The sequence below is a fragment of the Malaclemys terrapin genome, chromosome 5 (genome assembly GCF_027887155.1).
Source record: "Malaclemys terrapin pileata isolate rMalTer1 chromosome 5, rMalTer1.hap1, whole genome shotgun sequence".
Taxonomy (NCBI): domain Eukaryota; kingdom Metazoa; phylum Chordata; order Testudines; family Emydidae; genus Malaclemys; species Malaclemys terrapin.
In genome coordinates this window covers 33,322,949-33,348,724 of record NC_071509.1, presented here as the reverse complement: position 1 = coordinate 33,348,724, position 25,776 = coordinate 33,322,949, and the positions used below count along the sequence as shown (strand labels likewise).

The following is a 25,776-nucleotide window of genomic DNA, read 5'->3' as shown; positions in this document are numbered from 1 at the left end:
CGCCATGCCTGGCTGCCGAAACCTCCGCTCCCCCTGAGCGCCGTGCCACGCCAGGCCACCCAAACCCGCGCCGAGCGCCACGTTGGGCCACCCAAACCCCTGCCGAGCGCCAGGCCGGGCCGCCCAAACCCCCGGCCCCCGCTGAATGCCGGGCCGCCCAAATCCCCACCCCTCCCCCAAGCGCCGCGCAGCCCAAACCCCCACCCGCCCCGTGCCACCCAAACCCTGAGCACCATGCCAACCCCCGCCCCCCCAAAGTGCCGCGCTGCCGAAGCCCCCGCCCCCGAGCGCCGCGCCAGCCCCCGCCCCCCGCAGTGCCGCGCCGCTGAAACAAAAACAAACCAACAAAAAACCTCGAGCGCCGCCCCACCAAAACAAAAAAACAAAAAAAAAACGAGTGCCCCCCGCCACCCCAAGATTGGCCTCCCCTTCCAAGATACCACCCAAGGCATGTGCTTGGTCGGCTGGTGCCTTGAGCCGGCCCTGACAGTCATCCTCAATGGGTGTTTTACCTGCACAAAGACTGCAGGAACAGTGACCTAAAGAATATTTTTAAATATACAAACAGATCACTATAAAGAAAAGATTCTGAAAACATGGATTATTTTTATTCATACATCATGATACAAATGAGAATTAAAAATTGAATTGTATCCCTTCAGCCATGCGTTGTCTGAACAAAGCAGTAAACAATAGAAAGTCGTGTCTTAACACATTTATAGTCTATCTAAACAGACAGTAAATAAACAGGAACACTTTACCATGATAGTGAGAAAAATTATTAAAGAATCAGTGTACATTGAATTATAATTCTGTAATAAACATAAATTACTGCAGACAGTTCCGATACCGCCTTCCACAACACAACAAATCTTCTCTCAATACATTCCAGAAATTTTGTGTATTAAAATTTCAGATCTATATTGGAGTCTTCAAACTTCCAAAACCAGAAATAATAAAGAAATAATAAATTAAAATGGGGATTTGACTGATGGTTGGTACTTAGCCATCCATCCAGTGTTGTGATTGTCTATGTCTCAACAAGCAACAGAGGGTCCTGGGGCACCTTTAAGATTAACAGAAGTATTGGGAGCATAAGCTTTCGTGGGTAAGAACCTCACTTCTTCAGATGCATCTGAAGAAGTGAGGTTCTTACCCACGAAAGCTTATGCTCCCAATACTTCTGTTAATCTTAAAGGTGCCCCAGGACCCTCTGTTGCTTTTTACAGATTCAGACTAACAAAGCTACCCCTCTGATACTATGTCTCAACAGTATTTTCTTTTTGAATTCAATGAAAATGCATTACTAACATATGTTCAAACAGTGCCGGGTTTGTTCCTACAATAATTAATGTATATAATACCAAATTAACATACTGTAATAAGGACTAAGCTATTTGCAGTCCTTATTCAGATAAAAGTCATGAGTTTTGGCTTGGTTTTTTTTAAGTTGAAAATGGGAATTTTGCCTCCATTAGGATACAGCATAGAGCAGTGGTTCTGAAACTGTGGGTCGGGATGCCAAAGTGGGTCATGACCTCCTTTGAATGGGGTCACTAGGGCTGGCTTAGACTTGCTGTGGCCCAGGGCTGAAACCCGAGCCCCACTGCCCAGGGCTGAAGCCAAAGCCCAAGGACTTCAGCCCTGGGTGGCGGGGCTCAGGTTGCAGGCCCCCGGCCCGGGGCTGAAGCCCTTGTGCTTCAGCTTTGGCTCCCCTGCCCAGAGCGGTGAGGCTCAGGCTTTGCTCCCACCCCCCACTCAGGGCAATGGGGCTCAGGCGGGCTCAGACTTCCTGGGGTCGTGAAGTAATGTTTGTTGCCAGAAGGGGGTCGCGGTGCAATGAAGTTTGAGAACCCCCGGCCTAGAGTAAATGCCATTGATAGATCCAATGCAAGAAGATTATTTTGGCCCTGCACAGTGTGACCAGATTTTCAAGGTTAATATGATTTTGATAAAACAGAAATGCAAATAGTGTACACAGGAGCCAATTGTTTAATTCCCTGTAGATCCTGCTAGACAGAAAAGGACTTCTCAGGCAGTAACAAGGTTGCTTCCTGATAAGACCTTGTGTTGTTCTGTAAGCATGCCACTCAGGAGTGCTGCCACTAACACCAGAAGATGTGACATGGAGTACAAATTCTAATGTGATATGATGGGGAAGGTGATGAAACAGGAAGGTAACAGAGTAGTGTAGAGGGTAACTTTCATAGAATCGGAGGCCTGGAAGGGACCTCAAGAGGTCTTCTAATCCAGGATCCTGCACATAAGGCAGGACTAAGTATTAGATCATCCAAGCTAGAGTTAATGAGCTCCACCTGCCATAATGAGGCCGCAAAAATTTATCACCTTTAGGCAGGATCATCCCTTCTCCCAGAGGAACACCCAGGATAAGTTCATCTTTGGTTTTCCCTGCATGACCTTGGGCAATCAGCTTGAATCTCTCTTTGCTTTAGTTCCTCATCTATAAAATAATAACACTTCGTTGCCTCACAAGAATTTTCTGAGACTAAAATTAATTCAGGTTTGTGAGGTAGTTAGTTATTAAGGTAATGAGCACTATAGAAAAGCCAATACGAATACATAAAGCAGGGTGGGATTACATATATAAAGTATGGAGAGGAAAGTAGGGCAAGTAAATAATACCTCAGGCAGTATTAACTTGCCTGGTGTTCTAGCACAGGTTTTGGGTGTGTTAGGGTGGGAACGGAAATCCAGAGAACTCTTGGGAGCTCAGAGAGAGGAAGGCTGGTGTTGTGGTTAAGGCATTAGACTAGGACTCTGATAAGCTGGGTCACATGTCATCTGTTTTTTGTTTTTTGTTTTTTTTGCTGCAGGAGCTCTCACCTCTTAAAATGAGACTTCTTAGCTCTTTGTGCCTCAATTCTGCATTGATAAAAAGAGGAAGATATTACCCTATGTTACAAGGGAATTGTCAAGACAAATTCCTTAGTGTTTGTGCTCAGGTGCTATGATGACAAATACCACAGAAAATCCTCCAAATAAAACAATCCCCACTTTTTAGCTTATGGAGTCCGTAATGGGAGACAGCCATATGTAAATATTTAGAGCAGGGGTCTCAAACACGCAGCAGCCCGCGGAGTTATTTGCTGCGGCCGCCAAGCTCCCCTCACCTGCTGGCCCCCTTCCCCTCAGCGCGCCTTGTCCCAGCTCCTCTGCCTACCTCCAGGTGCTTCCCACCACCAAACAGCTGTTTGGCAGCACATAGCACTTTCCAGGAGGGAGGGGGGAGGAGGCAGAGAAGAGGCGGGGCAAGTGCGAGGATTTGAGGAAGGGGTTGGAATAGGGGCAGGGAGGGGGTGAGTTGGTGTGGGGACTTTGGGGAAGGGGTGGGGCCTCATCGAAGGGGTGGAGTGGGGGTGAGGCCGGGGGGGAGGGAGGGGAGGCTTTTGTACCTTTATATGAAAAGTTGTCAGTGATGCGGCCCTTGGGCCAACGTACTAGTCCTCATGTGGCCCTCGTGGTGATTTGAGACCCCTCATTTAGATGTTTGGCACATTTTTGTGTTCTACATTTATTTTTCAAAGTACATCAATATAGCAGTATTCACTATACTCAGGGAGAATAAAATAGTTGTTTAATAAATGGATCACTTGTTTGAATATTCAGTCATATTTTTAACTTAATGATCACACCAGACAATCAGTGTTCATCTCCAGTGCTCATTCATGTAGAAGCCTGCTGGCAAGTTCAGTTACAAATTAGATAACATGGTTCCTTTCAAAATAAAAATAATCCACCAAATGCATTGACAGTTGTGCTTCGTTTCTTCCTTAAAAGTGAACAAATGAACATCATCTTCTGCAGGTCAGGATACAGAACTCCAGTTATGGTCCCTTATCTGATGAGCAGAGCCCTGAGCAAATACAGACCATTTTGTAAATACACCTCTACCTCGATAAAACGCTGTCCTCGGGAGCCAAAAAATCTTACCACGTTATATCGAACTTGCTTTGATCAGCTGGAGTGCCCCCCACCCCCCGCCCCCAGAGCACCGCTTTACCACGTTATATCAGAATTTGTGTTATATCGGGTCGCGTTATATCGGGGTAGAGGTGTACTGAGCGTATTATAATAGTCACAATAAAGTCATACGACAGTGAATGATTCTTTCCATGTAGTAATGATGATGAGCGTACATAAGGATAGATTTTTAGAACGTAGCCTCTATTTTTGAGGCTATTTTTGAGGATGTAATTATTTGTGTAATTAATTACAATTTTGTTCCTGCAAAAAGAGAAACCTGATTAAGGTTGGAGTTAAAATTTAGCCCTGGCTAAAAATTTTCATTGAAGAAAATTAAAGAAAATATGTGTTAGGGTATCAGGTAATGTTTTAAAATGCACTTACTAAGGAACACACTTTCTGTTTTTAAATTTTAGATTCTACAACCTATGCACATTTTCTCTTTAATGCATTCGACACTGATCACAATGGATCTGTGAGTTTTGAGGTAAGTGCTTTTATCAGTTTTTAACTCTAGGACTGAATGTATGTGCCTCTGTTGCTCACCAACTTCGCTTTTTTAGCTGTGGTCCAGATTTCAAGTTTTTCCAATGCATTGGCAATAGCCATTATTATTTTAGAGTTGCATCTCTCAGCATTGTAACTCAAACTGTGCTGCTGATGTAATGTTTGTTTAAAAGGCAACCTGAATTAGATGCAAGTGACATATAAGAACATATGATCTTGCTGAGTGCCTCCTGTGAGATGACAAGTGCTCTCAACTCCAATTGAAGTTAATGGGACTACTCAAATAAATAAGGATTAGTCACATGCACAAGTAGTTTCCAGGAGCAAGCTTTACATTTAGAAAAATGTGGCTTCATGGCAAATGTACTGTACAACATAAGCATTTAAAATAAGCTCTTCCTCCACTTGAATGCCGAGACATGATTTCAGAGTTCTTGCACTTTGCCTGCCACATCAGATGACATCATCAATAGCATGGTAAAGAGCACAACTCCCTGGTGTGTTTTTTGCAGTAGTGATGTGTGTCATCAAATATTGAACGAGAACCATGATCTTAGGTCATGGAATTTAAAAAGTCTTTCAATTTACCTCTAAAGAATATGTTTATTTTATGTCACGTCCATCATGGAGAGATGCTATTCTCTTCACCGTTAAGGTCATGACTAGCTAAAATAAGCCCAATTTTAAATTAGTCTGAAATTTCTCACATGTGCTAGTTTGTAAGAGAATAATTTCTCTCAGAGTCTGGCAATGATGCGAGATTACACAGGACAATTTTACAAGTATTTTCACCTTTTTATTATTGATGCGTACTTGTAATCTGAACAACATGGAAGCAGGTGCCTTTGCCAAGCACGTATTCTGTGACTAGTGTGTATAAAAACCAAATTCATTGGGGTTTTGCTATATTTAAAAAGAAAACAGCAACAAGATTTTGTTTAGGCTTTAGGTTTATTTGAAAACACCAAGTTACACCTCTAAAGCCATCTTTTTATACCCTACCTGTTCACAAGTAAAAAGTACTATGTACATCATATGAAACTAGATTTAACCGATCAGCTTTCTATCTTGTTTTTCTGGTACAATGGTGTACCGCTTATCTCTTTGTTCTGAACACGTATTTCAGAAGGACATGAGGCACCTCCTAGGTTTGTACTAGGGTAGAACAATCAGATGTCTTGTCCTCTTCCTTTGGGACATTCCTGTACAGGCTTGTGAGAGCAACTCCCTTTCTGTTACTATGGTAAAGCACTCATCTGTCCTGATCTTGACAGTTTACCTATTTGCTGAAAACAAAACTTACTTCAGTGAATGCAAGGGAAGAATATAAAAATGGCCATGCTGGGTTAGACCAATGGTCTATCTAGCCCAGTAACCCGCTGTAACTCCCAACAGTGGCCAATGCCAGATGCTTCAGAAGGAATGAACAGAACAGGGCCGTTATCGAATGATCTGTCTCCTGTCATCCACTCCCAGTTTCTGTCAATCAGAGGTTTAGGGACACCCAGAGAAATGAGGTTTCGTCCCTGACCATCTTGGCCAATAGCCATTGATTGACCTATCCCCCGTGAACTTACCTAATTCACTTTTGAACCCAGCTGTACTTTTGGCCTTCACAACATCCCCTGGCAATGAGTTCCACAGGTTGACTATGTGTTGGGATATGCAAAACTTAACATAAGTGAGCAGGGTTGGTTATATAAAAAAAACATAGCATTAAGCACAAATATTATAGCAGTTATATTGCCTAAATTGGCTATTTGTGCTTAATGTATACGAATATGGTGTGGATAATACATATAATATTAGCATATATTATCCAACAGAGGTAACCCTGGCAAAGAATTGTTTGCACCAATTTTCTAGCCACATTTCTGCTGTTATTGTCTGTTATTGAAAAAAGTCACATTCATTTCCAGCATAGGTTTTCAGGTTCAATTTTGTACTGTATTAATCTAGGTAGAGTGATCCAGATCTCATTTATACTGGTGTTAAATCCAGAGTAGCTTTATTGCGATTTAAGGAAACTGGCCCAACATTCTTTTAATATGTAGCAGCATAATACCTACAAACTAACTGCAGAATATGAATACCTAAGTACTTCTTTTTATTCTTTAAAGTAGTGTAAAAAATTTCTAAACATATTACCCAATAGTTAAATATAGACAACATGTAGATTCATTAGGCAGTGTGAAGAAATTATTCTAGAAGGAATAATTTTCCTTACTTATAAATTGCAACTTTGCTAAATTTTTTCTATACTGATTCATATTGTAGGTATGGCTGTCCTCCAGCCAGTAAAAGAAAACAGAGAGGAAAAGCTCTAGAAAGCTGGGGCATAAATACTGGTTTATCACCAGCTGTTTCCTTAGTACTTGTGGTAAATTGTATTTACTGCTAAAATGCTCTCTATCTATAACCTCATTATATCAAGAACAAATCACATGGGCTTTTATATAAATAGGCTGTTTGGATTGGTACAGGAAGAGCCAGAAGAAGTGCAATTTCCTTTCCTCGATGTTCTCCTTTACCAACCTAATTTGTAGGAATATAATAAAAAACATGGATATTGTGGAGAACGGAGAAAGCAATCCTATGCTCCAACTTTTTTGAGGCATTTTCACTCCATTTTTCAACCAGCAGCTGCAGTGAGGAGTGAGGATATGGCATAACTATGTATTACACCCCATTTGAGCCCCAGTCTTGCAAAGGTTTATGTAGATGCTTAAATTTTAAGCCCTTGAGTTGTCACTTTTAACTCAGTGGGACTACTTGTATGCTTGAAATTAAATACATGCATAATTTTGTGCTGCATTAGGGCCCAAATTGTCTGAGTCATAGCTGAGTGAGCAGCCCTGATCCGACTTTGGGTTTGCCTCATAGCCATGGCTTATCTCCCAAAGGCGAGGCACCAAGCTATAGCCTTCCTTTCCCAAAGCCTCAAACCCAATCCGGCAAAAGCAGTGTGTGCCTGCCTTCAGCTCCTGAACAATGCATTTGTAAACAAGTCTGAAGTGTTCAGAAAAAATGTTCATGCGGTAAATCTTTAGAATTCTTTCAATTTGGATTTCTGCAACTCTGCCCAAGGTTCAAGTAGAGTTTATTTGTACCCCCCGTCCCCACACAAACACACACACAACTTTAAATGAGTGTAGGGCTCATAAAAGGTGCAAGAGTCAAAACCGAGAATCTAAAACACTGGTTCTTCTTCGAATGATGGTCACTATATGAATTCAAAAGGCGGGTGCACATGTGCACCATGCACTGGAGCTGGAAGTTTTTCAGCAGCTGTGTCCATTGACCTGCATGGCCGCCTTATGTCGCCATATACTCCCTGTGAGGTTATAAAGACTATGCAGGGCGACGCGCCGTCAGTTCCTTCTTACCACATGGTTGGAGTTGGAATCCTCCCTTCGCACTCATACACTCCGGGGCCTCTCCCAACCCCTTTGCATTCCAGAGTGCAAGAACTGCACCTTATGCCCTCACTCATTCTCTGTGAGCAATGAGCACACACATTGCCTCTACTGCCCAGGTGAGACACACCTTGTCACCCACTGAGATATCCGCAAGTCCTTCCTGTCAAAGATCTGCGACACTCAACTTTTGTGCCTCCGCAAGTTCCTCATGGCGGAGGCGCTCCGGCCTCATGTGGAGTCTGATCCCGACCGGTGGTGCCAGTGATGCACTGCCCATCATCGGCAATGAGCGCTTTGCCCTTGGCTTCACTCCCGGATCCATCGGCACCACCAAGACATGAGAAGGTGCACAAGGACAGTCACGAGCGCGCTCAAACACCACAGCAGATCCCCATCGCAGACTGCTGTGACGCACCGCGTTTCCTCTCTGAGGTGGGCCACCCCCTAAAGCGGGGCAAGGCGACTCTGAAGCGAGACCCACCAGCACCGCCGGTTCCTGCAATGACTAAGGATCCCGACAGCCCGCTGGTGTGCACTCCTCAGCAACAGCAGGATTCTTCAGGTTCCACTCCGCATATCCTCTGCTCAGAGCGGCAGACAACGGGATGAGCCCTGGACATTGGGCCAGATGGATCCGCTGGTCCCCACATCCCACCTTGAGCTATTGTACCTGCCCTTGCTGCTTCTTTCAGCCTCCCGCCCACCTATGCCAGCGGATGAGCCACTCCTCCTCAGCTGTGACCCATCCCTGCTGGTCGCGGTACCACCCGCACCAACGGCTCTGCTACTTCTGGAAGCTTCTTCAGACTTGGAGGGCTTCTCAACAGAAGAGTTGTCCTTCTCCTTGGTCTCCCAGCCTAGTGTGGTCTCCTGGGTGCGCCCACCTTTTCCGGCCCACCAGCCTGGGTAGTACCTGTATCCATGGGGCCCGCAGAACTATCAGGAACTGGCCTCATGGCACCATCGATCCCAACAGCAGCGCCCTCCTCTCCAGATGAGGTCTTTATCCCACTGACCCTCTCGCCTCCTGACAATCACCATCAGTAACAGGAGCTGCTACAGAGGGTGGCCCTCGATTTAGGCATCCCCCTAGAGGAGGTCCAGGGCCAACCAGACCGTTTGTTGGGCATTCTCCAGCTCCGGGGTCTGACGCGTGTAGCTCTGCCCATTCACAGTGCAAACCTACAACCCACCCGAGTGGTGTGGCACACACTGGCGTCTTGTGCCCCGACACTCAAGAGGTAAGAACGCAGGTACTTTGTGCCAGCTAAGATGGCTGACTTTCTGCTTTCCCACCCCCCTCCAGCCTCACTGGTCACACACACGACCACTGAACAGGAGTGCCAGCACTCCACCACTTTCACCCCCATCAATAAGGCAGCGAAACGCCTGGACCTCCTGGGTCACAAAGTCTACGCTTCTGCAACCCTTCAATTCCAACTATCAAGCTCTGCTGGTGAAGTACATTTTAAACAATTATACCAAGCTGGCAGAGTTCTTAGAGGACATCCTGCAGGACAAGCACCAGCGGTTCTAGGGCCATGTGATGGCCAAAGTCAGCCTCCAGGCCACAATGGATGTGGCAAAAACGTCTTCCCAGTCCCCAGCCACAGGGGTGGCAATGAGATATGATGCGTGGCTCCAGTTGTCTGGTTTTCCCAGGGAGGTCCAATCCACCACCGAGGACCTCCCTTTCGACAAGGACTAGCTGTTCTCCACAAAAACAGACGAGGCCCTGCATTCACTAAAGGACTCGTGGGTGACCTTCCGGTCCTTTGGGATCTACACCCCTGGCCCCACCACCGACAATCTAAGCCACAGTTCTGGCCACACCCCTTCCTGCCGTACCAACCCACATAGACTAGGTCCCAAGAGCCGGCCCGCTGGTGCCCTCACTCCCATCACCCGTGGCCATCGGCTTCCGCTGCCACACCTTGCCACCAGCAGAAGGCCCAATTTTTATGTGACGGTCAAGAGCTGTGAACCCCCCCATGCCACTGCCTGCAGCCCCTGTGCCATCTAAGGGGGGAGGGATAGCTCAATGGTTTGAGCATTGGCTTGCTAAACTCAGGGTTGTGAGTTCAATCCTGAGGGGGCCACTTCGGGATCTGGGGCAAAAATCTGGCTGGGGATTGGTCCTGCTTTGAGCAGGGGGTTGGACTAGATAACCTTCTGAGGTCCTTTCCAACCCTGATATTCTATGATCTTGGGGGGCCATCTTGCTCTATTTGCCCACTAATGGTGGAAGATCACCACTAATCAATAGGTATTGGAGATATTATTACACAGCTACTCAACAGAATTCCTCACCAGCCCCCTAGCCCCCAGGGAGCTCTGCTCTCCACCCCCTTCATCGGCAGGGGCTTCAACTCCGTATATTTTCTCATCCAGAGGCTTGATCCTCTTTTATCAGAGCGCACATAGACTCAATCACAGCACAAGCCTTTCGCCCAGCAGACCACTTCACCACCCTCACGGCACCCCGCGCCAAAACCCACACATAACGGTGCACTGTTGTCTCTGTCTGTCACCGTGCGTGTGCCTCCATATGCACTGCCTACAACTGTGGCCTCTCTTGGTCTGCAGGCCCCAACTTGGACTTGGCCTTGACCATTCCTAGCTAGGTCCACACATCGCTCACCTAGTAGACCAATCCTACCAAAGTGCTCCAAGGCACCTCGTTCGCCACCTCCGTCCCCACGACCACCCTCACCAGGGATGCCTGATGGGGTAGGGCGCATATTTGGCAGGCCACACCGCGCAGGGAAGGTGGACTCCCAGGGAAGTGCACATGCACATCAATGCACTGGAGCTGCATGCGGTCCAATGGGCCTGCTACATATTCCTGCCTCTTCTCCGTGGCCAGCACATTCAGATCCTCTTAGACAACACCATCACTATGGCATACATAGACAGGGTGTCACCAGATCCTGATCACTTTGCACAGAGGCTGTCCACCTCTGGAACTGGTGTGTCTGCCACAACATCGTGCCCCACGCAGCATACCTCCTAGGGGCGCAGAACTCTCTGGTGAACACTCTCAGCAGAACCTAGTACCTCAACCACGAGTGGCAACTCCATGGCTCCATGCTCCACTCCATCTGTTGGACCTCTGGCATCCCCCTCTGGGACCTCTTTACCACCCAAGCAAACCGCAAGTTCCCCCTCCACTTCTCCAGGGCGGCCAGGGGTCAGGATCCAGAGGTGAATGGCGGCCTTTGGTATGCTCTTCCACCAGGTCCTCTGCAAGATCCACCGAGATTGGGCCACAGTCATCTTGCTAGCCCTGCGCTGGCCCCGACAGTTCTGGTTTCCCAACCTACTCAGACTGTTGGCCCGCCCACCGATCAACCTCCTCAACTGGCCAGAGCTTCTCACCTAAAACCACTGCAGGGTTTGCCACCCCAACGTGGGCTTGCTTCAATGGACGGCCTGGTTTTTGGATGGGGCTCGGCAGTAGGCAACACCTGTTCATCGCCGTCCACTGTATTCTTACACAGAGTAGAGGGGAGTCTATGAGGGCATGCTATGCCACAAAATGGAAGCACTTCACCTCCTGGACACAATGATGACACCTCCCCCTCCATGCTGTCTCTGTGCCCATCATCCTAGACTACCACCTGGAGCTCAAGAACTCAGGCCTTGCATTCGGCTTGATCCATGACCATCTTGTGGCACTCAGCACCTTCCTCCCTCCCATGGACGGCCAGTTGGTATTTACTCACCTTTACCACTATCCAGTTTCTGAGGGGCCTGATGAACTGCTTCCTGCCACTGCTAACAGCCCCTTGCCCCAGGAACTCAACCTCGTGCTGTCTGCCCTCACCCAGTCTCCATTCGAACCCCTGGCCGCATGTTCCCTGGCCCACTTATCCATGAAGGTCCTCTGCCTGGTGGGTCAGTGAACTGATGGCCATGATGGCTGACCCCGTTTTCCATAGAGAAAAGGTCTCCCTGCGCCTTCACACTAAATTCCTCCTAAAGGGAGTCTTGAGTTTCATCTCAACCAGTTCATCCATCTCCTAGTCTTCCATCCTAAATCCCACGCCACTCCCGTGGACAGCACACTGCATTCCCTGGACATCTGCAGGGCACTGGCCTTCTACTTGGACAGAACATGTGCCTTTCATTCCGCCTCTTCGTTGCCATCACAGAACGATCAAGAGGGAAGGCACTCTCCTTGCAGCACACATCAGTTGGATCTCTAACTGCATTACAGAATGCTATGCGCACTCCAATGAGACATTGTAACTGCAGGTTCTTCAAGATGTGTGGTCCCTATTTGTATTTCAATGCCCGCTCACCTTCCCCTCTGCTCTATGCTGTGGTAAGAGGGAGGCTAAGGCGTGTCGCCCTGCATGGCCTCTTACAACCTCGCAGGGAGCATGTGGCGACATAAGGTGGCCACGAGAGTCAAAGGACACTGCTGCTGAAAAACTTCCTTCTCTGGCGAATGGCGTGCACTCGCATTTGGAATATAAATAGGCACCACACATCACAAAGAACCTCCAGTTACAGGTAAGTAACCACCTCTTACTAACCTTTCTGCTTCCTTGAGATTAGGCTCTTTGGGCTAGATTCACAAGGGGGACTTAGATGCCTAACTATCAAATGCCTGAGTCCAACATTTAGGCTTCACTAGCATTCAGGCCCTAGCCACCTAAAATTCCCCTAGCATCTGAATTTCTGCTGCTGGGTATGTGCACAGCCACCTAAGTCCTGATACCACTGAGCATCTCAGTGCCTCATACCTAAACCCAGGTGGGATTCCCTAACTATGCATTCCCCCCACCTATCTTGCCCATGGACCCCAATCTGGTAGGAGTGCTCAGAGTGCGCTTACCAGATTGGGCCCTGCAGAAAACACAGCTGGAGAAAGCACTCCCAGTATCCATGGTTAGAGCACTTACCTAGGTTCAAATCCTTACTTTGCCTCCTATAGTGCAAGACTTGAATCCAGGTCTACTACCACCTACATAACTGCTGGGGTGGGTATCTTTTAACACTCTCGTTGAAGCTGTTCCACTTTGTATAAATAATAAAGTATTTATTGGAGCAGGTACTGGAACCTGGGTGTCACAGGAGAATTTGCTAATTTCGCTCTTTCACTGTACCAGTGAATATTTAATTATTTATACAAAGCAGAACAGCACTAATAGCAGAGATTGAGACATACCCATCCCAGACTAGCCTGATGATTAGGGCATTCACTGGGAGGTGAAAGACCTGAGTTCAAGTTTCTGCTCTGGATCAGATAGAGTGGGGATTCAAACCTAAGTCTCCCACAGCCTAGAGCCTTAACTACTGGGCTATTAGGTCTGGATGTACGCATACACTCTCCATTTTTGTCTTTTGTGCAGAGCCTGAGCTTGTAGCGTGCTTTGAGAATGGCTCCGCGATCAGGCCCCACTGATGAGATAAGTGGGGATACACACCGTTTGAGAATCCTGGTTCAGGGCCACAGCCCGACTTGCAGAAGGACTCCAAGCCACTCAATAGCTGTGGGGTACCATCAGGACTTAAGCAGCTTTGCACATGCCCACCAGCAGAAACCTTGGCACCTAGTGACCTTATGCCCCTGTGGGATTAGGTGGCTGAGCAGTGTTTTTTTTGCAAATGTCAGTGATGTCTAATGTTGGACTTAGGTGCCTATGTGAATCTGGCCCTTTAGAGCATAAATCCCATGGATTGTTTTCTATGAGACTTGCCTCCTCCAATTGCCAACGTCACGTTGAAAATGGGATTTAGCTGTCTAATTCACTTAAATACCTTGGAGAATCTGGGCCTAAGTGCCAGTGGGAGGATCTGTGCCTTAGCCCTTGCAACTCACAGGAGAGCAGTGCATAAATACCTTTAAATATCTGGACCTGCCTTCAATGCTTATTGAAGTTAGTGATCCTGATCTAGAATGACGTCTAGTTGATGTTGCTTAGCGACTTATAGACTCTGGGCCAGTGGGAACTGAGATCACTCAGTAATCTCCAACTAATACTCATCACTGGCAGGGTTGAGGTGTTGTGTGCTAGATCCAGAAAAAGATTTAGGTAGCCAAATGCCCTTTTGGGTGCCCAGAGGCCTGGTCTACACTGGTAGCAGTTGGTACGGTATGTGTAGCTGGACGCTGCAGTGAAAGGCTCTGGTGAGGCAGGGCAGCGGCGGGCAGCAGAAAAAGGCTCTGGCACTGAGTAGGCAGTGGGGCATTACACGGCTAAAAATAGCAGCGTAGTCATTGGAGGCACAGCAGAGCTGTGTAGGGTACATACTTGTAGGTTCTGGTATCTCTTTACTCTGCTCCCCTAAGCAGAGTACCAGCTACACTGCTATTTATACCCATGCTAGGGGGTGTGTGTGCAGTGTTTGTACTCTAAGTGGAGACATAGCCTTAGGTGACACTGGGATTCTCCAAGCCCCCACTCAACTGCTGCCTAATCCTGTAGGTGCATACGTTTTTGCCAGAGAGCATGGGCACTATTGCCTCAATCTAGGTGCCTATCTCACATTTTAGCCCCCGTGGGATCCTCAAAGTAGGCTTCCACTGCCTGTCTCGTCTGCAGGATCTGATTTGTTATGTGAGCTCAGAGCAGGTCTAAATCCTCACAAAATTGCTGGAGGTGATGGGGAGAAAGAGGTGGCCCCCTTAGAACCTTAGCCTAGTAGTTAGGACACTTACCCAGAATATGGGAGAGACAGGATCTAATCCCATCTTTGCCTGCTGTAGCAAAGGGATCTGAATTTGGGTTTCTTATCTCTGAGGCATATGCCCAAACCACTGGCCTGTAGAATAATTCTAACTCTCTCTTTGGCTTCTTGCATAGTTAATTATTTAGATACAGTGGAACTGTGTCAACAGAAGACACCCCACACCAGAAATTAAGTGAGAGTGTGCTATCCCAGCATACCTCATAACCCATGGGTTAGGGCTCTCATCTAAGAGATGAGACACCCAAATTCAAATCCCTTCTCTACCTGGGGGCAGGGGAGGGATTGAACCTGAATTTCTCACATCCTGAGTGAATGCCCTAACCACTGGGTTAAAGTCTGTAAGGGGGCTGCAGCTGCCGCCTCCATTTTGTTGCAACCCCTCCCCCACAACAATCAATCAAACAAAAAAAAAACAGCTACCGCGCAGTGCTTTATTTGTAAGGAGAGGTGCTGGGGCTCAAGCAATTAGTTGCCAGGGGTAATGCAATTTTTTTTACACTGCCATAGCTGACGTGATAAGCCCAGAGGTGCCGGGGCTATGAACTGCCAAGCTTAGAAGTGCTGGGGCTCAGCCCCGAAGCCCTGGCATAAATTAAGCACTGATTATGGCTGAGAAGCTCTGGAGTTAAATGCCTATCTCCCTGACAGTGGTGGGCTTAGACCACACCTCTCTTGTCAAAACTTAGGTAGCACAGCATGCTGTCTTCTATGGCTCCCATGCTTATATACCTATTGCTCCCCACATATTGTATAGGGTACCTAAAAGTTAGTCCCTTGGTGGAGCCAACCCTACCTGCATACATCTCACTTCTGCAAAAGAGCTGCTTAAAGCCTTTGGTTGTGATCTATGAGTAACTTAATTAATCATCCTTGGACAAACAAATAAAAGTTATCTCTTAACAAAGTTGTCAATGACTTTGATTGCTTTTGTCTCAGTTAGTCCTTGAGGAGAACTAATCAATTAAGTAACAACCTTAATAGATCAGAGGGGTAGCCGTGGTAGTCTAGAGCTGTAAAAAGCGACAGAGAGTCCTGTGGCACCTTATAGACTAAGGCTTTGGCTACACTGGCACTGTACAGCGCTGCAACTTGCTGCGCTCAGGCGTGTGAAAACACCCACCCCCCTGAGCGCAGCGAGTACAGCGCTGTAAAGTGCCAGTGTAATCAGAGCCCGCAGCGCTGCAAGCTATTCCCCTCAGAGAGGTGGAGTACATACAGTGCTGCGAGACCTCTCTCGGCTACACTCGCGCTTCACAGCGCTGCCGTGGCAAGCGCTGCCACGGCAGCGCTGTGAAGTCCCGAGTGTAGCCAAGCCCTAACAGACGTATTGGAGCATAAGCTTTCATGGGTGAATACCCACTTCGTCAGATGCACCCACGAAAGCTTATGCTCCAATACATCTGTTGGTCTGTAAGTTGCCACAGGACTCTTTGTCAATCTTAATAGAGTACTAACATAAAACTCAAAATTAGGAAACTGAAAAGTAAAGCTCCTAATCATGTGTTCCTCTGTATCTTGTTCAGGGTCAAATGAACACTGGCACTTAATACTACTAATAAAAAGCCATTGTATGCAGAAAAGTAACGTGCATGGAATGGCTGCAGAACTGGCTCCAAGGGTCTGTCTGTGGATCATATAAAAGATCATACACTTGTTTGGTGGCCTACAGATTGTTTTCATCCATTTCACAGTGGTTCACCTCACAAAGCCCACAGTGGCAGCTGGCACTTTTGCTGATAGTTTTAGCATGGTGACAGTGCTCTTAGCTACTATGGGGTGGGCACTAATTGAAAACCCAAGGAGGCAGAGAGAGATATTTTCTTACCAAAATAGTTTCTCAAGGGCACAGGTGAGCTACATGCGTGCCTGTATTCTGCCTTATGTGGATAAATAATGGATTTCAGGTTCCAGCACTCATAACTTGGTTGCTTCCCAAAGCACTAAATTGCACACACAGAATTTAAATAAAAATAATAGGAAATAATTTTAAACTGGATTGGCCCCCATGAACAAGTGATGGATGAAAGGTCAGGCAGAAGAAATGCTGCTGTTTTAGGTGACACATATTTTGAACGTATATATTATGTATGTCAAGGGCACCCAGAGTTTAGATAGGCATCCTCACATTTGTAAGTTTTTAGACTGAAATCTACATAAATAAATAATATACACAGTGATGTTTGGCATGAGCGGGCTAAAAATGTATGATATTAAAGATAAATTATACTTTTTTAATGGAAAAGATTAATCAGCTTTTTCATCCCTCTAGACTTTGATTGCTATGTTGTGTCTGTCTGAAATGAAAGCATATACATAGCAAAAAACTCAGCATGAGGGTTCTTAGTCAACACGTCACAACTTTCTATCAGAGTTGGTCAGTATTAGCACTTCAGAGATGGACTTACACCTTAGAGCAAGGCGAACATTCAACCAAAAAAACCCAATTTACTTTCACAGTAGTGTCTACTATTCCCATTGGTATTAGAGCTGAAAATATGAGGTCAAGCCAGGGGCTGATCTTGCAAGATGTGGAGCACATTCTAAGAGCTGAGTCTTTTCAACACCCGTGAGGCTCAATGTGCACTCAGCTCCATGCAGGAGGTGCTCCAAAATATGCCCTTAAGCCTTGAATGCTCAAGTTTTAAGATGGGAAGATAAAGCAAGAGGAACATTTTTCTGCCTCTCCCAAAATGGCTAGCTAATTTGGTCATCATCCATGCTTCTGCTTGGCCTCTGAGGAAGTGTACCTTGAGTACAGAATACAGACGGTGAAGGGGAGCAAACAAGGGAATGGTGGAGCACCAGAAAGGGATAGTGTGGGGAGTAAACAGGAGAGAATGCTCAATGGAGAAGAGCAGAGCAATGAATTAATTGCCAGCATGAAAGCTGACAATACAGCATTAGGCGTAGCAGAGTTCAGGAAAAGATCCATCAAGATTTAGCACACAGAGAAATGGGAATGATGATTGTTAAAATTATATGAGCAAATCTGTTCTGAATTTCCTGAAGCATAATGGTTTAATATTTGGCAGTATGCCTTCAAAGAGCCATGTAGAGATTTAGCCCTGAGTCGCTGAAACTATAAGTAAGTTCAGTAAAATGTTTTTCAGGATTCATAACTTTAAAATGCATTATGAGGCAAGTGTACTAATACTGGAAACTATGAGGAAATCAGCAAGCCCCAGGGTACACTAAACCAACTAGTCAAGAAAGACAAAAAGAATAGGAGTACTTGTGGCACCTTAGAGCCTAACACCACATTCTACAAGCCATTACCCTCTGATCCCACTGAGGGTTACCAAAAGAAACTACACCATCTACTCAAGAAACTCCCTGAAAAAGCACAAGAGCAAATCCGAACAGACACACCCCTAGAACCCTGAGCAGGGGTGTTCTATTTGCTACCCAAGATCCATAAACCTGGAAATCCTGGACGCCCCATCATCTCAGGCTGGCACCCTAACAGCAGGATTGTCTGGCTATGTAGACTCCATCCTCAGGCTGTACGCTACCAGCACTCCTAGCTATGTTTGAGACACCACTGACTTCCTGAGGAAACTACAATCCATTAGTGATCTTCCTGAAAACACCATCCTAGCCACTATGGATGTAGAAGCCCTCTACACCAATATTCCACACAAAGATGGACTACAAGCCATCAGAAACAGTATCCCCGATAATGTCACGGCAAACCTGGTGGCTGAACTTTGTAACTTTGTCCTCACCCATAACTATTTCACATTTGGGACAATGTGTACCTTCAAATCAGCGGCATTGCTATGGGTACCCACATGGCCCCACAGTATGTCAACATTTTTATGGCTGACTTAGAACAATGCTTCCTCAGCTTTCGTCCCCTAACGCCCCTACTCTACTTGCGCTACATTGATGACATCTTCATCATCTGGACCCATGGAAAAGAAGCCCTTAAGGAATTCCATCATGATTTCAACAATTTCCATCCCACCATCAACCTCAGCCTGGACCAGTCCACACAAGAGATCCACTTCCTGGACACTACAGTACTAACTGATGGCCACGTAACCACCACCCTATACCGGAAACGTACTGACCGCTATACTTACCTACATGCCTCCAGCTTTCATCCAGACTACACCACTCGATCCATTGTCTACAGCCAAGCTCTAGAATACAATCACATTTGCTCCAACCCCTCAGACTGAGACAAACACCTACAAGATCTCTATCAAGCGTTCTTACAACTACAATATCCACCTGCTGAAGTGAAGAAACAGATTGACAGAGCCAGAAGAGTACCCAGAAGTCACCTACTACAGGACAGGCCCAACAAAGAAAGTAACAGAACGCCACTAGCCATCACCTACAGCCCCAATTAAAACCTCTCCAGTGCATCATCAAGGATCTACAACCTATCCTGAAGGACGATCCATCACGCTCACAGATCTTGGGAGACAGGCCAGTCCTTGCTTACAGACAGCCCCCAAACCTGAAGCAATTACTCACCAACAACCACACACCACACAACAAAAACACTAACCCAGGAACCTATCCTTGCAATAAAGCCCGTTGCCAACTCTGTCCACATATCTATTCAGGGGATACCATCATAGGACCTAATCACATCAGCCACACTATAAGAGGCCCATTCACCTGCACATCTACCAATGTGATATATGCCATCATGTGCCAGCAATGCCCCTCTTCCATGTACATTGGCCAAACCGGACAGTCTCTACGTAAAAGAATAAATGGACACAAATCAGACGTCAAGAATTATAACATTCAAAAACCAGTTGGAGAACTCTTCAGCCTCCCTGGCCACTCGATTACAGACCTAAAAGTTGCAATATTACAACAAAAAAAACTTCAAAAACAGACTCCAATGAGGGACTGCTGAATTGGAATTAATTTGCCATTAAATCAGGTTTGAATAAAGACTGGGAGTGGATGAGTCATTACACAAAGTAAAACTATTTCCCCATGCTTATTTTCCACACCCCCCGCCCCCGCCACATCTCCTTATCAAGTGCTGGAAATGGGCCATTTTCATTACCACTACAAACAGTTATTTTTCTCTCCTGCTGACAACAGCTCACCTTAACTGATCACTCTCCTTATAATGTGTATAGTAACACCCATTGTTTCATGTTCCCTCTGTGTGTGTGTGTGTATATATATATCTTCCTTCTGTATTATCCACTACATGCATCCAATGAAAGTAGCCCACAAAAGCTTATGCTACAATAAATTTGTTAGTTTCTAAGGTACCACAAGTACTTCTATTCTTTTTGCGGATACAGACTAACACGGCTACTACTCTGAAACCTGTCAAGAAAGACAGGACTTCAATAGAGCTTTGCGGCCTTAGATGTACTCAATATGTACTTTGAAGGGTAACTGTACTGGCCATACAGAAGAAAAAAACAAAACACTAAAACATAATGCATCAGACCCTCTTTGTAAGGCCATTAGCTGTTTCCCCCAAAATGTTGGCTTTTTTTCCAACTCTGCTTTCTTGAATAAACATGTAAACCTGACCAGTGTCAATACAGAATTATTTAACCTTTGTAGCCAATGGGCTTGGTGCTACTCTAGGACTTTATTGCTGTTGGATATATTCCCATTTCAATTTGAGCCTTTAAATCGTTTGGTTATAATCTCTATGGCAATGACTATATCACATCACAAAATCAGGTCAGGAGTAACTAGGAGACAAGGGACTGGGAAAGATAAAGCCCTGGTTTCACCAAGTCTCTTTGAAAATTAAATAAAAATATGAAAGAAATACAACTAATAAATAAGTTTGTTTGACTTCTTTGTCAAGTCTCTGTTAAAGTGTGAATGACGTTCATGCTGCTATAAAACCATATTAATTATGAAACACAAATCTAGTTCTAGCACTGGTGTAACACGAGTGTATTAATTGTTAGACTTCTTGGCCTATAGGGAAGTAATGTAGCCGACTAATTTCATTCTTTGAAAGCTGACTATGTTACTCTGTCAGAGTTATCTACCACCAAGTATCAAAGGAATGGATTCAGATTTTGTTGTTTTACTTCTGTAGACTCTCTCTACAATATTTTAATGTACAATCATCTCTGTATTTCATATAGAGGGGGTAAAAATAAAGTTAAGTTTCTCTAATGAATAGTTTTCTCAGAATTGCCTTTTTTTGTTTGCACTCCAATTTATAGAGCAGCCAGCCTCTGAAGAAAACCTCTGCAGAGGTGTAAGAGCTGAGAATATTACCTTTATTATTGTGTGTGAAATTTACTCCCATGTAGCATTCCACAATAAGTCATATATGCCATTTAAGTCCCAGTTAAGCCCTAAATTGAGGGTTTAAGACGTACATAGATTTTGTTCAGGACCCGTGTACAGCAGTGATGTGTTTTTTCCCACATTGACTTCAAAAGGAGTTGCTTGCATGCAGCATTTTATACAGTTAAGTCATACACTACAGTGCATTCAATCCATTAACAGAAGGAGGCTACAAAACTGATTGTTGCTTGTATTATATTAATCTACCATGAATTAGCAATAATACATAAAAAGTCTGGAAGGACTTTTTTAAAAACCAGTCTTTACTACTAATTCCCAAAACAAGACAAAACAACAGTCCTTCTTTCCAGCCTGGTATTACACTGGAGAATTTATCACATTGGAGTCCAGGATTTGAAAGTTGCATATTTAGAAAGATACAGCTCAGATTCAAACTACCTAGATTTTTTTTGTTTTCTTTCTAGGATTTCATTATGGGTCTCTCAATTTTACTCAGAGGGACAGTACAAGAAAAACTCAACTGGGCTTTTAATTTGTATGATATAAATAAGGATGGATACATAACTAAAGAGGTAAGAATTTATTTTGTAGCCACAATAACTGAAACCACAGCATGTATGTGTCTTTTCAAGTTTGGTTTGAAAGGAACGTGGCTTTAGAGAAACTGTTGACAAAACTGAGTTCAGAGGCAAACAACTAGATAACTTATTTTCTTCCCACCACTTAAAATGGTTAAAATAAATGCATTTTACAGAAACTTTTTAAAAAAAGATCGTTAAGAACTAGCCACAAATTTAGATTTTATTAGTAGTCATAGAAGTCATAGCTGGCAAAATTTCTTAAGAAAGAGGCACAATGGGCATGCTTTGGAGTACCTACATTTGCCCACAGAATTGCAAGAACTAGGTAGGGTATTTGTACATAAAAATATGTATCCAGAAATGCAAGTGAACACTTAACAACACATTATCAGGGATAGATTTTTTTTTTTTTAAACACAGAATATATTAAAATGCTATTATATCCTAAAGGGCCTTATTCTGCAAGGACTAGGCACATGCTGAATTTTACTCATCAAAGTCAATGGGACAATGCACATGTGAAGTGAGCATGCACATAAGTTTTTGCAAGATCAGGCTCCTAATCTGCTTACTGTAAATGATACTGGTACTAACAGTTTCAGCAAGACACTGCATAAAGTTTTTTTTTTTTTTTTTAAATACAGTATTTTATTCAGCATACTGACAGATGAGTTACATGTTTTTAATCATTCTTATAGAGCACTGTTCAGCGACATATCTCAAAGCACCTTACAAAAGCTGGGGAAACTCACACACAAGGAGGTGATGTGATTTTGCCCAATTGCCTTCTGCTACAAATTTTCTGTTTGTTTGTTTCCACTTACTGGTCCACAGGAGCTTTCTTTCCACAATATCAGTGGACTTTTAGATATCATAAAGCATTTAAATTCAGAAGCATAAATCTGCATCTACTTAACGGTTTTCAGTTACTTAAAATGTTTTATCTATTTCTCTCTATTGTAGAACGTATGGAAGCTGCAGTAGCTAATTTAAACTTCAAAGTGATCCGTGTGCATTACATTCCTGAAGTTGTTCAATCACAATTTGACTGTGGCACAGTCTTAAATATTTCTTCTAAACTATAAATGCTCAAAAGAAACATTTACATAAACATGTTTTTCTCTTCAGGAAATGCTTGATATTATGAAAGCTATATATGATATGATGGGAAAATGCACTTATCCTGTTCTCAAAGAGGACACCCCTAGACAACATGTGGAAACATTTTTCCAGGTAGGGCAAAACAACAAAAAAGGATGGTCTACAAGAAAAATCCCATGTTTTGATTGGCAAACAATTTTGCACATCCTATTATTTTTGTTACTCTATCTTCCCTGTGCCCCCATCCCAACCTACTTGTCTGTCTGATCTGTCATGTCTTGACTTTTATATACTGGAAGCTCTCTGAGGCAGGGACTGAATTGTACTTATAGTGTCTAGCAAAATGATATGCTGACCTGGGTGGCCACCAGCCTGCAATATAACTCTGAAAAAAAGTAAATAAAATAAGTGATTTTAAGTAGGATTTTTCCATGATTTAAGCAAATGTTCTTATTTTTTCTGGACAGAAAATGGACAAGAATAAAGATGGGGTAGTTACCATAGATGAATTCATTGAAAGCTGCCAAAAAGTAAGTAATGATAAATTGATTTAGTTACTCCTATCAGCTGGCTAAGTGGTTGTCACACGGTACTACCAATTAGGATTTGGGTGTAAAGATGTAGCTTACACTTCTAGGCACCAGGGACCACATTTCCCAAGGCACCTTTACAAAAAAATGTGTCTGGCAAACTGTTCTACAAAACAGTCAGTTACATATGCAAACATATACAATATTTGTATTCATAGAGGTGATAGTTTTTGAAAAGCTAATGTTCATCTATTCTACTAGTGTGTTTGCATCCTCTTTCCGTGCAAAGCTACCATGTAGTAGACAATAAATTGTTTGTTATGTGAATATTTATTTGAGCCTTGTGCTCGGTAAATATCTGCCAGAATTCACATTTATTCACTGTAGGATAACTGAATGTGCTATTATTTAAGAACTTGTCTACAGTTAGACAAGACAGCCTTATAAAAATAAGTATTAATTTTTTCATAATAAAATTGCAGAAAACACCAAAGCTACTTGTTATTTGCACATTGTACAAGGTTACAAGCTATTAGAGGAACATGGTACATACAGAGGGTGTCATAACCACATTAGATCAAGTGTTGAGATCCAAACTGGAAAAAGGGCTAGCAACAATTGATTAGATCATTCAGATTGATTTTCTTGAGAAAAGAACTGTCAATGGCTAGAACAAACTAAAACCATCAATTCTGTCTACCAATAAATACAGTAAAGTACAGTAGATTTCAATGGACATACTAGCTCTATTTGGGTGTCCTTGGATAGGGGGAAAGGAGATTAGGAAAATCAATTATAAAAGAGTCAATGTATTGCCCTTTTGGTATATGAGAGAAGGGGTAAACAAGACTAGGAAAAGCATGTCTATCCATGAGCAACAATTTATAAACACCTTGTATCCAGAAAGCTGCACAGGAAATATGGTATGGACTTTGTCAGTTTTTTTACTTGCATCTCTAGGTATTCCATGGGAAATTCCTGTTGGATCAAAGACAAGGAGATAGTGAAAGGGTATAGAGACCTAGTCAATGATGTACTATTCTTAATAGCACTTCTCATGGTGGCTGATAAGCTTTGGATACCATTAACCATAGTGTCGATGGTGTTCTTTGCAGTGGATCCACTCCTTTCTAAGATTGCAGTGTTGCTGAGTACGTTTTCTTTCCTGGAGAGATCGGATATAGGGCGCTGTAGGATTTTATCTTGTCACTTCTCTTGTTCAGTATATCTGGAAGGCTGCTCAGGCAGACTGATCACCAGTAGGGAGATGGCATTCATCTGTCTCCCTCTCATTAAATGCCAATTTTGCTATTTCCTCAGTGCCTAACTGAGATTTGGATAAGGCTGGGTGTAAAATTACAGATGGAGTCTGGACAAGATGGCAATGATGCAGATGGGTAGGAAAATTCATCTATAGGAATGGAGGAGGATTGTGCAGTAAGGGCTACAATGTGGTTCTTTTCCAGAATGATTCATGGCTTCAGCAGGCTATTATAGCCTTTGCTGTTTCTGAGTAATCAGATATGTTGGCACTGGCAGCTACAGTCTATCTCTGATTCATAACATGAGTGACAACCTTTAAATCCCTACATACTTTGGGACCCAGTAATTTGGGAACTCATTTCCTACATCTTGCCGCGGCTGTTAGGGTGTTGGGCATCAATGCCTGGAACTTGGCTTTTCAAGACTATCAGCAGATATTCTCAGTGTTTTGGTCTTCCCCTGACTCCTTAAAAACCCACATTTGATGAGCTTCAGATCACACAAAAGAGAGCTTAATGATAAGCATGGTTGTGTTAGATATGGACACTTTGTTCAGGCCAACACTAAAAATTTCAAGTGGCGACATGGAAGATGACACGTCAAGCATCTAATCACTCTTGGCCAAAAAATCTTTTTTTTTTTTTTTTTTTAACATCTAGCTTCGGTCTGAAGGCAGACTTAATTTCATAGATTCTATCTTTATTATTAAACAATGGAATTTCTCAGTGCGCCTTCTATTTCTTGCAATAGGTTCACTCTGTTATCCTTTATTCATCAATTTTAGAGATAAAACAATACATAAATGAACCAAAAACAAAGAAATTCTCTTCTGCAAAATTATTCTGTGTAACTGCATTTCCCACAGTGTGTCCTGAAATACAATCATTTCAGAATAGCAGGATCAAAATCAGCCTTCAACAGCCAATGCCAGTACCAGGTCCTTGTTTTATTTAAAAATGGTTTTGTGTGTATTAGCCCATATCACCAAGATTAATGTGTATACAGTGTGAAATGCAGTTTTTCTGATACTTTTCTATAATTTAGGAGTTGGTACTGTAATTGGGTTTGCTACACTTGTAAACTAACTATTAGTTGGATAACTGTGCATAGAAGAAACTACTGTAGTTAGTAGTCTTCTTCACTAGTTATTAACTTAAAAAAAACTCTGTAGCTTCCAAGGCCAATAGCATTGATTACAATTACAGTATATCAGAGTCTGTGGTCTTGCATAAAGGATAGTAAAGAGAGCCCAAGAGTACCACTAGATTTAATTGCATTGGCCTAAACACCTATACTAGCACTATCATCAGTTGTCTAACAAGATATCCGATTGTTATTAGCTCAGAGTGAATAAATTCTTTTGCAAAAAGAAGAACAGGAGTACTTGTGGCACCTTAGAGACTAACAAATTTATTAGAGCATAAG

At 43.9% G+C, this 25,776-nt stretch overlaps 1 protein-coding gene across 7 annotated transcripts in view; it reads left to right on the top strand.

Moving 5' to 3' along the window:
• The window catches only part of KCNIP4 (potassium voltage-gated channel interacting protein 4), a 372,094-nt gene that overhangs the window by 344,260 nt on the left and 2,058 nt on the right, over nucleotides 1-25,776 (top strand). For 4 of the 7 annotated variants that reach the window (XM_054030736.1, XM_054030740.1, XM_054030735.1 and 1 more), the window contains exons 4-6: nucleotides 4,401-4,471; nucleotides 21,341-21,448; nucleotides 22,586-23,118. In XM_054030736.1, the coding sequence (XP_053886711.1) occupies nucleotides 4,401-4,471; nucleotides 21,341-21,448; nucleotides 22,586-22,825 (419 nt within the window). In that variant the 3' untranslated portion in view covers nucleotides 22,826-23,118. Of the gene's footprint in view, nucleotides 1-4,400; nucleotides 4,472-21,340; nucleotides 21,449-22,585; nucleotides 24,066-25,776 lie in introns of those variants that run through there. The other 3 variants (XM_054030738.1, XM_054030737.1, XM_054030741.1) reach the window with 2 other exon arrangements.